Raw genomic sequence first — 14,777 nt, 5'->3', positions numbered from 1 at the left:
CTTTGTATTCTAGGAAAATAAATTATTTGTTTAACTGTACTAAACTTGTTACGTGGGTACGTGAGAAAGCTCGCCTATAGCTTCTCCTGGGTCGGTGGTTCTTTCCGGGTTTTCCCGGGTTCTTCCTCCACCATTTATACTGGCCGCCATGTACAGCCTATCTTGTGCTGAAAAATGGCGTTAAACCCTATAACAACAATAGCAACCAAACTTGTTGGTTTGTCTCTTTTTGTTACTTAGTTTAAGGCCATAGAGTTGTAACAATAATGTGTGAAATTACATTACTCATTGCATGTGATGTTCCTATATGGTGCTTATAACTAGGGACTTCAACTTTTCTGAGTCATGGTGAGATTTAGACAAATCTGTTGCCTGCTACGAAAGGTTTGCTAACAGCACATTCCTCAGTACATTCAAACCCCTATTTATGCTCACTATCACTGCTATGTAGGTAACAGTCGCCATATTATAATGGGTTTGGTATATCAGTCCTATTATTTTGCAATCAAACTTCACTAGAAGTATCTGGAGAGATCTGACTGTCGTCACATTGATGGTTCCCATTGATTATACGCGTCTACACCAAGAGGTTCAATTTCAATATTGGTCCCACGAGAAACAGAACTTGACACAATCCACGGAAATAGAGTCTGTATATGAAAACAATAGTAAATAATGGAAAATATATAATAACGTTGTCTTTTGATATGCGAACGCAGATGAAAGCAATATAAACTCAATAAACCCAGTGGATTCAAACTAAAGGACAGCATCCAAATTGAGACCATTTATTAATAGGACTGGATAAAAGTGGCCGTGGAATATTCGGAACAAAATATCCTACGCACATCATGGATTTTAAAGCATGAATGATGATCACACGTGTCACACCCAGGCAAACCCCTTCTTCCCCTTCTCTTCTTCGACAAGGTATTGATCAAATGATTATGTATGCGACCTTAATGAGTTAATATAAAGATGCAATGATTCATCGAGATTCCTTCAGTTTTGGAGCCCAGAGTGGTCGGGCACGTATCAATCACAGCTCACCTTTTTCCACGTGGTTTTCAGCTTATGTGAGAAAACTTGCCACTAGCTTCCCCGTGGGTCGTTCGTTCTTAATGTGTTCTTTCTTTCACCAGATATACAAGCCGTTATGTTTAGTCTATCGTGTGCACCAACGTGGCGTTATACCCGAAAAACCAAACCAAACGTCTGAAGTAAGTCAAGACGACTGCTTTGCCATTATAGAGACTGTAAAAACTTACAAACAGTACAGATGAAAGGCTACTGACTCCCCAATAGAACACACCCTGATAAAACGTCTTAATTTGCCATATTTGTATTGGGGACAGTTGGTTCCCTGTTTCCAAAATGTTATGAGCAAAGTCTTCAGAAATAGTGAACCAGTCTAGAGATCACAGTGTACCGTCACGCCATCTGGCGATGGACACAATTCAGCGGTGAATTCTATCACATTATTTATCGTAAATCATCTTTAGCAAAGGGTTTCCAACAGGCGGCCCGCAGACCGCGTGCGGCCAGCCAAACCGTATCCTGTAGCCCGCAAAATTATTGGCGTTACAAAGTGTCATGAGAGATAATAAAGGTGTTGCAGCCCTTGGGCCACTGAAAATCCCCTCATGCTGTCCTGAGGATGGTTTCGTGCTGTCAGAGATTTCATCATATTTTATTGATAAAATGTCAGACTCCTGTGGCCAGAGAGAGAGAGAGAGAGAGAGAGAGAGAGAGAGAGAGAGAGAGAGAGGTCAGTTGTTGATAAAGTATTAATTATTAACATAATGATACTAATACATTATAATGTATTAGGAGGTGCGATAAGTGATTAGTCGTTTAAAGCAATTCGATATTTCCTTATCATAAGCATACCTCTTGTCGTACCATGGCTCATGCATTACATTCATAATGTATGCACTGATGGCAACACGTGTCAAATGTACAATGTGTGACATACCATGTGTCAACACTAATGGTTAACTTAGTGAAATACAGCGTGTCTACATTGCCAGTAACATGTGTGACAAACCTTTTATCTACACTGATAGTAACAGGTGTGACATACCTTATGTCTACCCCGATAGTTATATGTGTGACATATGTGTCTACACTGTAGGTAAAATGTGACATAACATGTGTCTACACTGATAGTTAATGATATATCATATATCATATGTCTACAATAATGGTAACATGTATCATATAACATGTGTCTACAGTGATGATAAAATGAGTGCCCTTTCTGTGTTTCCACACACACCCTCCAGGTGTACAGAAGAGGAAAGGGAAGATAATGTTGTCAATAATAATTAGATGTTCTTCTCTAGTACACTGCATTGTGTTTTATGGACGGGCACGAATCATTATAAAATCTACCTGGAATCAGCACCAGCGCCTTGATTGGTCAATTACCAAATGACTGTGTTATTTCATGCAAAGGTCACTAACTAACCATGTACCTAATATGACCGGTAACACATTGGCATTTTATTTAAGTGTTACTTTAGGAAGCTCATAATACAAGATAATTAAATAGTAATATTAATATATAGACTATCACATTTTGATATTTAGAACTGTTTTGTTTGTGTTCTAGACGCGGTAGCACTGCATATCCTTCATTATTCGGAATCGTCTGTTTGATAATGTTTGGACTCTCAGCGTAAGACCTCTTGGTTTGGCCGCAGAATGACCAAATATCTTGGTGGTTCGGCTTGGATAGCCAAGAGAGAACGATGCTCTCTTTTGGAAACTCTTCAAAGTACTACGACTCTATGGTCTTAAACTTAGTAATATAGAAGAGTGAAAACCAAGACGTTTGTAAAATTCAACAAAATAATTTATTCCCATGAAAATTAATGTGAAAATTAAAACCAAGTTAAATTCAAAATGATCGAAAGTGTTCTATCCCCAGTCCTAATAAGTAAAGTTCTAATTAAATTCCAGTGGTATTCCCAATATGACCCGAGATGATGATGCACCTATAGTCTTGAAGGTACTAATATACCAATGGCCTGAAGTGTAATGATGTGCTACATATTCCATTTAATCACAATAATGGAATCCAAGATGTCCTTCTCTGAATTTACTATAATTCGAAATTAATGTTTCTGTCCAAGAATGTTATTGAAAAGCACCTTGTATATCCAGTGAATAACAATTTTAATAAATAATTCCAGCCAAATGAAATACTGAAAACAATACAAATCAGTCTTCTAAATATGTTAAATGCACGAGTGAACAATTTTTCAAGTAAACTAGATCATATAAAAAGCAAGATAGATAATACGGACCAGTATAAAGATCCAAAAGTTCATTTCTAGAAAATTATAAGTTGTAAGCAGATACAATCTATTACTGAAGATGTTAAATAATTTTTCAAGTAAACTAGATCATATAAAAAGCAAGATAAATAATAAGGACCAGTATAAAGGTCCAAAGTTCATTTCAAGAAAATTATAAGTTGTAAACAGATAAAATCTGTTACTATAATTATAATAAAGAATGTGGCAAACATCAGGTACAAACGGTTCTTAATGGGTTAATACAAATGTCCTATACCTAGACTCAAATAAACAACTTTGATAATGATCTTACTATTTAACACAGACTCATAGCGAAAATATTAGCTGTGTATTATTCACTTAAAAAATTAAAAGCTATTGGTCAGATACACAATGAAATTGATTTTGGACAAGGTCAAGTGCAAAATACAAGTATCCATACAACCATGGAGAACAAACACAAACTAAATATACATGACACCTCCCCTCATAGAAAAAAATGTATACACTAAAGATAAGCATTTAACTATCATTCAAATATACATGTGAACAAAAGTACAAAAGTCTCATGAATGAGACATAGTATATATGTAGCCATATAATAGTTCTGTACACGTGGAAGTGCATCTGCAATTAGATATACCTTTTCCATTGATGTGTGTCATGTCATTCCTGCAACACCAAGCTACACCTTAATAATCTGGCTTTTGTTTTTCATCTTACCAGTGAAAGTAATGGGGTTGTAATCACTGAATACAATAATCGGAGAAGAAGCTGAGCTAATTAATATACACGTCAAAGTGTTGCAAGGCCAACATCAAGGCCAAACATTCCTTCTCGATTGTGGAATAATTTATTTCGTGCCTAATTATTTTTTTCGCGAAAAAATGACACACTGGATGATCAACACTATTTTTGTCTTCTTGAATCAATACTTGAACACAAATTAGTCACGGGTTCAACAATTATGGAAAAATTGGAACAAAATTTCCAATAATATCCAGCGATGCCAAAAAGATTGCATCATCTGCGTTTTACTGATAGGCACAGAGAATTCAGAGATAGCATTGAGTTTAGCATCTCTAGGGGTTTAACTTGTCCGTGAACGCGCGATATATCCTAGAAGTATAACACAAGCACGATAAAACTCACCTTTAGATAAATTAATTATCAAATTTGCCTCTGTGAGTCTGTCAAGGAAATTTCCAAAATGTCGCTAAATGATCTTTCCACGTGTTGTTTTAGCTGATGGCGTCATCGATGTAAACGTCACAGTTATGTAGACCAGATATAGTCATGTTCATTAGATGTGAAAAGTAAAAGGTGAATCTTTCATTCCGAACAGCATCACTTTATACTGACAAAGCCCATCTGGAATTGGGAAATTCAGAAATTTCCTTTATCTTTCAGTCAGTGGAATTTGCAAGAAACCTTTCAAAAGGTCAAATTCGGAGACATAGTTTGCATTTCCAATATTTTCAATGTTGTCATCGATTCTTGGCAATGGAAATTATTATGTTTTTGTAAGACAGATTAGTTCCTGCAACTTCACAGGCCTTTGACAACTTATATTTCAACTCAGAATATACTCAAGAAGATTATTTTATGTATCTTTCATCTTTCAGCAACTACAATGATCCACTGATGGTATGTCTAATCATTGGTTCAGAGGGACTAAATCCTAAAGATTCATAAACTAATTCCCTAACAGTAGACAACAGTAAATGAACACCTTCGTCACAATCTTTTCCAGTAACAAAACAATATGACCGAATCATATTTTAATAGCTTGATGAACTTTTTCTAAAATTCTTTGGCTTTTAGGTTGATAGGTTGATGATTTCAATTTATGGATGCCTAATTTATTCATAATTGCTGGAAAATTCCAAAAGCAAAAGTCGACCCTTGACAAGATTGGGCAGATATGGAAAGGCCAAAAATTGTGTGGAGAAATATTATCAAAGAACTAAACGTGGCTATAGGTTTAAAATTCCTTAGGAATCAGGTGGATGCACACATTATGGTGAACAAGCATTGCTTGCCTCACTCGATCATAGGTAAGAAACCGACACTTTACCATTATCCTACCAGATGGTTTATCAAATGCAGGAATACGTTGCAGAGGATCTTTGTGTATCTTTTGGTTTGATTTTCTTATCATTTGACTAGCGTGATTAAGATCTACAGTATTTACAAAAATAACAATCCTAATTTTCGGCCAAAAAAATGAGTAAAGATTTTGTGATAGGTCTTCTTGATTCTAAATGACTGTCATGGGATAAACTAAGAACTTCCTGTCGATACAACTTAGGAACAATACTTTGATAGCTCAACGACCACTCGTCACCAGCAGGTACCGCAGATGGTCTCCATTTGTTCATAAGGACCCCATTTTAACATATTAATACATACGTACTTGTGTGGATTCAGTTGCACTAATAGCTCTCTCAACAAACAGGATATATCATTATCTTTTTCCTGTTCGATAAAGTGTGATTGTCGTTTGTCATCCTGATTATAATAAAGAGAATAAATAGAAACCAGAGAATCGCTGTAATCAATACTTTTGATTGATAAATACCAGGAGAAAAAGTGACCTCATGAAAGCCTGACCAATACACGTGTCAGCTAATGTAATTTCCTTATGAACTTCATTATTAAGAGCTTTCTATTTCATAGTTCAAGTACCTGCACAAGAGGGGTATAAATCGGGAATTTCACTTTTAATAGGATCTAGTTTCTGATCCAAACTGGGCTTGACAATTCCAGTTAGGTTATTGCCTGGGAATATATGAATACCCTGGATAGGTAAACACGTCACTGTTTCGACGTCATGGGTCATGAGACTAGGTCTGAGGACAAATGTACATAATGAAGAGGAACAGTCACAAATTCACATCCTTCTCCTTGAAGCAGAACACGGCCGTTAGAAGACTTCTCAGAGAAAAGGCAAATTACCTGATAATAAAAGATTCTGAGAAGCTCCAGTGTTCTTTTTAAATTAGAATAGCGGTAAGATTGGCAGAATCAATAATAAGTAATACGGAGACTTTCTTCATGAATGGCTTATAATTCTCCACAAATAAAATAAAACTTTGTTTTTTCTTTCTTCCAACCTATCAAATGTATTCCTATCAATACGTGACCTTGACCTTGACCTCTTAGATATAAGAGCATTTAGAATAGCCATATCTTGATTATGTTGCTTATATTTCAATATGTAGCAATTATAAATAACGTGCCATTTCTTCTTGCAATGGGTGTAAGCAGGAGGAGATAAAGATTTCTGATTAGTCTTATCAGAAACATGATGCCTAAAACCAGTGCCAGTCTGAGATCTGGAAGTGCTCGTATGAGACTGAAGTCTGAGATCTGGAAGTGCTCGTATGAGACTGAAGTGCCTGTTTACGAATAAGCTGCTGAGTGGAAGACTTACTGACAAAAGAAACTTAGTGAGTCATGGTATAATAGCTGTACGAAGGGCTTTTCTAAAGTTTCGACCTTTTGCTCATCAAGATATGTCTTAATGTTACTGTAGACGCAGTTCACGAACCCTTAAATTAAGTTTTCTGAGGTATAGCAGTCTTGACCAGCCTTCTTGGCTGAGTACCACCTAACAAATAATTGCTTTTTTCTCTTGCAAATTCCACTGTGTCTTTCCAGTTTCGTTTTCAAAGTTCCTTAACCTTTGTCGACATGTCTAAGGTACAAACGAGTCATCCTTTAATATAATTCCTTAATCATAACACAATCACCACCTTGTTTTAGTGACAGTGAAGAATTCACTTCACGAGCTTTGCCAGTAAGTATACTTTGTCTCTTGGTGTTATCTTTATTTAATTTGTATTGTTTATTAGGTTTTTTTCTCATTAATATTATTGCATTTTGGAAATGGCCTTATTCACAATTATGTACAGTGTCTGTCTGAGGACTAACTTTTATCAGCGGTAGATAAATAATGTATAGCTAATATTTGCATAAAAGTGTGGGTTAAATACTGGGATCATTATCTTGGTCTGAGTCAAGGACATTATGTTTACCATGTTCTTTAACATAATTTTAGTAACAGATTTTATCTTGTAAACAACTCCCAAAAACAATTCCACATAGAAAACAGTATTTCCAGTGAATGCTTATTGTTACCTCGGTCAGGTAGAGAGATTCATAATCTTGCTAACTTGAGAAAATATTCATTCCTGTTATAACATCTGAAGAAGAAAGCAGTCTTATTGTTGTGTTCAGTATTTCCTTTGAGAGAAAAAATATTCGAATAGTTTATTCACTGGAAATACAAAGTGCTCTTAAATAATATTCCTGGAGACATAAACATTAATTTTGGTATTTTAGTCAATTCAGATAACAACATATTGGATTGTATTATTGTGATTAGCTGGAAGACTTAGTACGTCACCACACATCAGGTTACTGGTGCATTAGTACATTCAAGACTACGGACACATCAACGCCTTCAGCGCTGGGTCTTATTTCGAACTCCACTGGAAGTTAAAAAGTTTGTTCATTAGAACTGATGATACAATGTTTGAATTGGAATTTAATTTGCAGTACTTTAAGTTCTTTTTAAGCTTTCACTTTTAATATAAATTGTTTAAAGTAAACTATATTATATAAAAGCCTAAGACACAAAAGAAGAGCCAGGATGCAGGTCCAAAGTTCATTTTTAGAAACTAATAAGTTGTAAATACATAAAACCTGTAACTAAAATTATAATAGAGATTGTGGAAAACATCAAACGCAACAGATTCCTTAAAATTAAAGATTACTGCTCAGGTACACAATAAATTTGATTTTGGACAATATCAAGTCAAAATTACAATTATTCATAACATATACCAATGACAAAAAAAAAAAAACAAATACGAATTAAATATACATATCACAGGAGTGATATCATGACTGATGCTGGTGGAAGAGTTTAATTCCTGAGGAAGAGTCGTTGCTGTCGTAGCAGAAGGAGTCGATAATTGTGAGCAGCAGTGTAACCTGATATTGTCTGCAGCTGACGAAGTGCTTACTGTAGAACCGCCAGGTTTCCTTATTTGGACTTGGGCTTGGCTGTGATGATGCTATGTCAGAGTTTTGTCAACAATATGAAGTTGGCACTGTGCGAAGATTGATGTGGAGAACGGTTGGGCAGTCAGTAAGAATCGACAAAGGTCTGACCAATTGTTACTTGCCTGCTGTTTAGTATTTGTTGTTGCTGTTATGGTTTTAACGCAATTTTTCAGCAACTGATGGGATGTACACGGCAGTCAGTGTATCAGGTGGAGAAAGAGATCCGGTAAGAATTACCGATCCACGAGAATAAATTGGCAAGTTTTTTTCACAAACCCATGGAAGCCGAGTTTGAAATTCGAGTCCACGCTGACAGAGGTGAAATGTCCGTGGTCTGTCAAAGCGAGCGCCTTAGACCACTCGACTATCCAAGGTTCCCCAGCTGGTTATATGGGATATCTTAGATGTGTAGGCATATTTGGCATTAGTTAGATCCTTCCATTCTGCTTCGAGTTACATAGACCCACTAACGATCAACCAGCAATATATTAGAGTTTTTCTGACGTGGCTATTATCCTTTTTATTGAGCTAACTTTAGAAGATCCTGATATATGTGTAAATGGACCTGCAAGCTGATATTAATATACGAATAGGTTCAGCTGTGATAGCACCAAATCAGTGTCATATTTGACAGAGCGTTATGGATTGTGAGGTCGTTCTTCATAACATTATGTTGCGTGTATGGGTCGTGGTTTGTGATGCACAGCGTAAAGTACCAATCTTCGGCTTGAAAAGACATACTAACGAGTCATACATGTGTGAAGCAAGAAAAACTGTGCAAGTGTGAATACAGAGTTTTGTGATGTACGGTCTGACATTAGATGTTTAGAAGTAAGTGATTATATTATTAGCGTGATTAAAAACTCTTAGTTGAAAACAACTATTATCGTTAGTGTCTTGGAAACATGGTCAACCATAGACCTCAAGATAGACTCACACTTGAGTTATCTGATCCGCTCAGTAGTGAGACACCTTGCGTCTATCATTACTTAATTTAACAATTTTCATATGTATCATTTTCCGTCGAAAAGAAGCACCCAAGCCCGATGCAATTTAAATTTCTCAAATTACTGAACACATACACATAGTTAACAAATGCAGCCTGTCAACATGGGAACTTAAAAATGTTTTCCTTTTACCAAACTTGAGACATAGGTTCTCAAGTATCCATATTGTCATTGATACTTTGTAATCACTAAAGCGGTTATAAATACTGCCGTTTATATACGCAATCGTGATCACTAAGATGTATTGTTATATTGACATGTATACCTAAAAGAGCACATGTCAGTCCGATTTGAGAAATCACAATATTGGGCACGGTTTCATCACAATATATCTTCCTCCTGTGGAAGTCAATATTTAAAAGTAAGAGTTAGCTATTTCACTACTGTCAATAAATCTTTCACCGCTTAATGAAAGACCCTGTCGTAACGATATCTTCAAAAACAGAAAGCATTTTGTCCAAATATTGTTCCAACATTTAAAAGATTGGATTTCCTCCACCCAAGTAATGAGCCATTTCATGGGACATATGTACATGCCCGACATACAGTCTAATCAATCATAACATCATCACGTAACAGGTATTCGTAGAGCAAAATTTCTAAATGCTGATAGAATGAAAAACAAAATATTGTGATGATTAGTGGGAGAAAATCGAATAATATTGAAATACAAATAATTCATTCAATATATTTTTGATAACTAACTTATATTTAGCATAAGGAAAACGTATCGCATGAAGTAGGATGAAGCTTCAGTAAAAGATTTTAGCAGCGGGATCTAAAATGCTTTTATGAATGGAAACTCTGGGAGCCTGTTTATTGATTGCAAGTGTGTTCCGGTGATACAAAGGAAATGATCAAGCATGCCACTAATGGCTGGTGGTATCTCAGACTTGATTACATGCTTCTCTGGACTCCTTGGCATACGAGCATTAATCTTGGTCAATTATATGATAAGAAAGAGATATTGTTCTGAATACTGGTCTAATTTTATCATTGTTAATCAAGAATTATTGTTGAATCTATACAGCGCATGAGACGAAGTAATTTTGAGTTTTGACACAAAATCCTTAATTGTTTTTAGTGCCGCAAATAAATGTTTCCTTCGAACTGGTGCAGTAAATTTATGGCTGTGTTGGAAATAGTAAAAAAAGTAAAGATGGATAGTTACACAGATGTTGTACGTAGATTTCAAGCTTGATTGATTATTAGTTTTCCAAAGAATTGTTGATTCTCGTCCTGCTATTCGGATACTTAGCGACGAAATCAAGAAGGCCTAAACCCTATATATTAGCTAGAGGGTTTACACCCTTCATATTAACTAGGGGGTTTATAACCTATATATTAACTAGAGGGTCTAAATCTTATATATTAGATATAGGGCCTAAACCCTATATATTAACTCGAGGGTCTAAATCTTATATATTAGCTATAAGGCCTAAACCGTATATATTAACTAGAGGGATTAAACCCTATATATTAACTAGAGGGTATAAATCTTATATATTAGCTAGAGGGCCTAAACCCTATATATTAACTAGAGGGTCTAAATCTTATATATTAGCTACAGGGCCTAAACCCTATACATTAACTTGAGGGATTAAACCCGATATATTAACTAGAGGGTTTGAATCCTATATATTAACTAGAGGGTCTAAATCCTATATATTAGCTACAGGGCCTAAACCCTATATATTAATTAGAGGGTTTAAATCCTATATATTAACTAGAGGGTTGAAATCCTATATATTAGCTACAGGGCCTAAACCCTATATATTAACTAGAGGGTCTAAACCCTATATATTAAATAGAGGGATTAAACCCTATATATTAACTAGAGGGTTTAAATCCTATATATTAGCTAGAGGGATTAAACCATATATATTAACTAGAGGGTTTAAACCCCATATATTAATTAGATGGTCTAAACCCTACATATTAGCTAGATGGCCTAAACTCTACATATTAGCTAGAAGGTTTAAACCCCATGTATTAATTAGAGGATTTAAATCCTATATATTAGCTACAGGGCCTAAACCCTATATATTAACTAGAGGGTGTAAACCTTATATATTAACTGACCTTTACATAAAGAAAACGAGATGAAAAGATCAAACCAAGAAAAGAGAATCATGTACGTAGGATACATAAAGACTGGACACAAGACAATGAGCCTCAAAAGCGACAACACTCTATTCAACTCGATGACTTAATAAAATCAACAATGAATCATTCTTTCCATGCTGATAATTGTCATGGCAACAACATGTGTATAACATTAATAATTTCTCTCTATGATTAGTGAACATATTGTAAATATGTTTTAGTACATAAATTAGGCTTTAGTCGTCTTCCTAAAATTAGGAACGGGGTTAGCTGCATTTGGTTTTGATTATGCAAATAAATAATTCTAATGCTATTAAAAAAACATTAAAAAAGACAATTTGACTGCACTTCAGTTCAAAGTGTCTCAAGTATTAAATCAGTTTCCGAAATAATTTATATCAGTCCATCGACTTGGAGTATGTTCCTTTTTATACTTAAAATCAATCTTCATTGAGTGATGAAGACTTTTACATTAGGTAGCACGCACCTTCGTATCGTGAGAGAATATACTTTATATTGTGTCGTGTGTTTTTAGATCCGTTATTGATCTGGTCATCTTGCTTTGTCTGGTACATTTAAAAATTATGCTGTATGTTATCAACTCTGTTTTCTCTTACTATTTTCTTTCGGCATAGTTTGAAACCACAGAAATTTTTTTGAGACCGACCAATAGACATCTAAAAGTCACAAAACATTATCATAACTTGGGGGATTCGCACGGAACTTTGACTTTCTAATTAAAATATGACTATCGTAATTATCCGTAAATAGTAACACATTATTTTAACGCTAGTCAATAATAAAGCACACAAAATAAAAATGAACAAGTATTTACCTTGATTATTGATTATATTAAGGTAGGTAAGAATCATGACAACAGCCACTCCACACCAGAAGCTTCCAAAGAAACACACGAGTAGTGGTAACTTGTGTCTTTTCCAAAACATCCAATATTTGTGCGTTAGCATTCCCAGTATGGATATTAAGTTATCTCTTGTTAAGAAATAATTCCAATAGGTCTTTGTAAATTCCTTGGTGCTCGCTATACAATATCGTTATTTGGAAATTGATAACACTATAGCAATGTTGGACACTGAAATTGCACAAAGATTCTCGAAATAAGTATAAAAATGATAATCATGAATAAATCGTACGACCATAGGCTAAGAAAACAAACCTTTTTTTGCTAACTTGTAACAAATATTATTAAAAATATCATCAATGAGATCAGAACAGTTCTTGATATTGCAGTATCATAGGCAATGAAAAAGTGTTTCCATCACAAAACGTAACCAATAGATAAAAACACTAAAGTACTTCAGCTGATGAAGTTGGATGAAATTACTCTCAGTCAAAATAGCTGCTAGTTGGTGGATGGAATTTTGGTTATGTTCATAGCTAATTCGTTTAGATATCCACGTAGCTGAGTGCATCTACTAGCCCCATATTGATGTGTCCAAAATCAATTAAACTCTCTTTACCAATCAGGTGACTGCAAACACGCCTTATGCAGTAGAGCAAAACTAGTGGCTTTTCAAGCATTGGACGTTGTTTTGTTGGCCTAAAATTCGAAAGCGGTTTGTGCCACTTTTGTTTCTTTTCTGAGCTTGATGGATTTGGTTGGGTGTGTTTATAAATGGGGAATCAGAATTAATCCTGGGCAAGAATAAAGAGAGACGATATATGAGGCTTTCACGAAGACGATACCTACGAGCATGCGTACTGATAATCTATATTCCTGGATTACAAGTGGAATCATTTGACGTTTCGTGTTAATTGACACGATTTCAATCTTCCATGCACGACCCTTTTGTACTTTATCATCCGGTATGGTATGACATTTTATATATGTCACGGTCCAGTGAATTTGTAATTCTGGTCCTATAGCTATTGCTACGTAACCGTCTTACCATGCACCGCAAAGCGAGAAATGTTTTCTCAGAACACGCATGCCCAATCCAGGGACCCCAAAGCTGACCTAAACATAAAACACGACTGCAGTCTGATACACCTATGTACAAACGGACGGACAATAGTAACACTGTGCCCCACTACTGTCGTTCTGGGGCATTTGCACTAGGTCAACCGTATTTAATTTTTAGCTTCAAAAGTAGCTTTAATATGTCAAAATTTGGACAGGAGGTAAATAAGCATTTCAATATTCGACTTACAACCTGCATACTATTAAAAAGAATGGTTATTGATATGTAAAATGCACCCCGCATAAATTGGAATATTTAGCTCAATATAAAAACGCAAGCAGGAACCGAAATGATCTAGATCGCAGAGACGATGTACAGTATTTGTAATATTCATGCATACAATGGAATTGTTACTAACCAGGATTTAAAACGGTATTAATGAGAACAAAGGGGGGGGGGGGATGCCCATATCCCCGTGGATTGTATGCGATTCCTAAATTAGTACATTCCATTCAAGTCTTTCTTTATCTCCTACAAAATAATATTCTATATGTATCACATGTTTACAGTCAGAACAATGTGAAAAGATTTTTGATAATTTGATGGTTTTTGTTGTTTAAAAATGTGGTTCCAGCTAGTTTATTCTAAAGTATAATTATTATCCAAAGAAAATAATTCAGACACATTAAATAAAGCTTGCGTAGGAAGAAGGAGTTTGAAAAATGCAGTTACATTTTGCATATTAGAGTTTAATAAATCGACGGCAATATTGGATATTAGAAAAACGTGGTTATTTACATAAGGTACAAATTCAAAGCATTACACAGAAAACGTATGACGAATCACTTAAAAATTTAACTCTGATTTAACCTCACCACTAGTTGTGCTAAACGGATTTATGTTCACCAAATGGGGCTGATATAGTTCACTTAATAAATTAATGACATCATTGCTTCATCACAAACACGCATCATCTCCAGCAAGTTCCCTCGATATTTATCTCTCGGAATCAGAAACCAAATTTCAGAGAAGAGATATAAATTGAGTGTCAATCAACAAGCTACTTCCATATTGTGAAAGTGTCAGTTTCACATGTAATTGCAAGAAATATGGGAACTTTATTTGTATTGCCGTAACCGATAAACAAAAGTTATATCATGTATCCCGTATTTATGCGTTAAGGCTAAACGAAAAAGAAACCATTCTTTACACAGGCAGTGCCAACACATTAACGCTGCCATCACATGCAGGAAATGCAACTGTTATGGGGTTTCCGAACTGCCATTTTTGCGTCATGATCTCCAGAATTGTCTGAAGAAAACAAGACGCAACAAACTGTCTGAAATCATACCAAAGAGTACTAATGA

General features: G+C 35.3%; 1 protein-coding gene across 6 annotated transcripts in view; it reads right to left on the bottom strand.

The window, feature by feature from the left end:
• Window positions 1-14,777, bottom strand: part of LOC149781218 (agrin-like) — a 454,787-nt gene that overhangs the window by 272,534 nt on the left and 167,476 nt on the right. Inside the window, exon 1 of one of the 6 annotated variants that reach the window (XM_089935299.1) lies at window positions 12,324-12,453. The exons of the other annotated variants lie outside the window; for them this stretch is intronic. Within the exon in view, the coding sequence (XP_089791425.1) occupies window positions 12,324-12,435 (112 nt within the window). The 5' untranslated portion in view covers window positions 12,436-12,453. Of the gene's footprint in view, window positions 1-12,323; window positions 12,454-14,777 lie in introns of those variants that run through there. 6 annotated transcript variants of the gene reach the window in all.

The sequence above is a fragment of the Sinohyriopsis cumingii genome, chromosome 15, assembly GCF_028554795.1.
Source record: "Sinohyriopsis cumingii isolate HCF-2022 chromosome 15, ASM2855479v2, whole genome shotgun sequence".
Taxonomy (NCBI): Eukaryota; Metazoa; Mollusca; class Bivalvia; order Unionida; family Unionidae; genus Sinohyriopsis; species Sinohyriopsis cumingii.
This window is presented reverse-complemented; position numbering and strand designations above follow the sequence as displayed.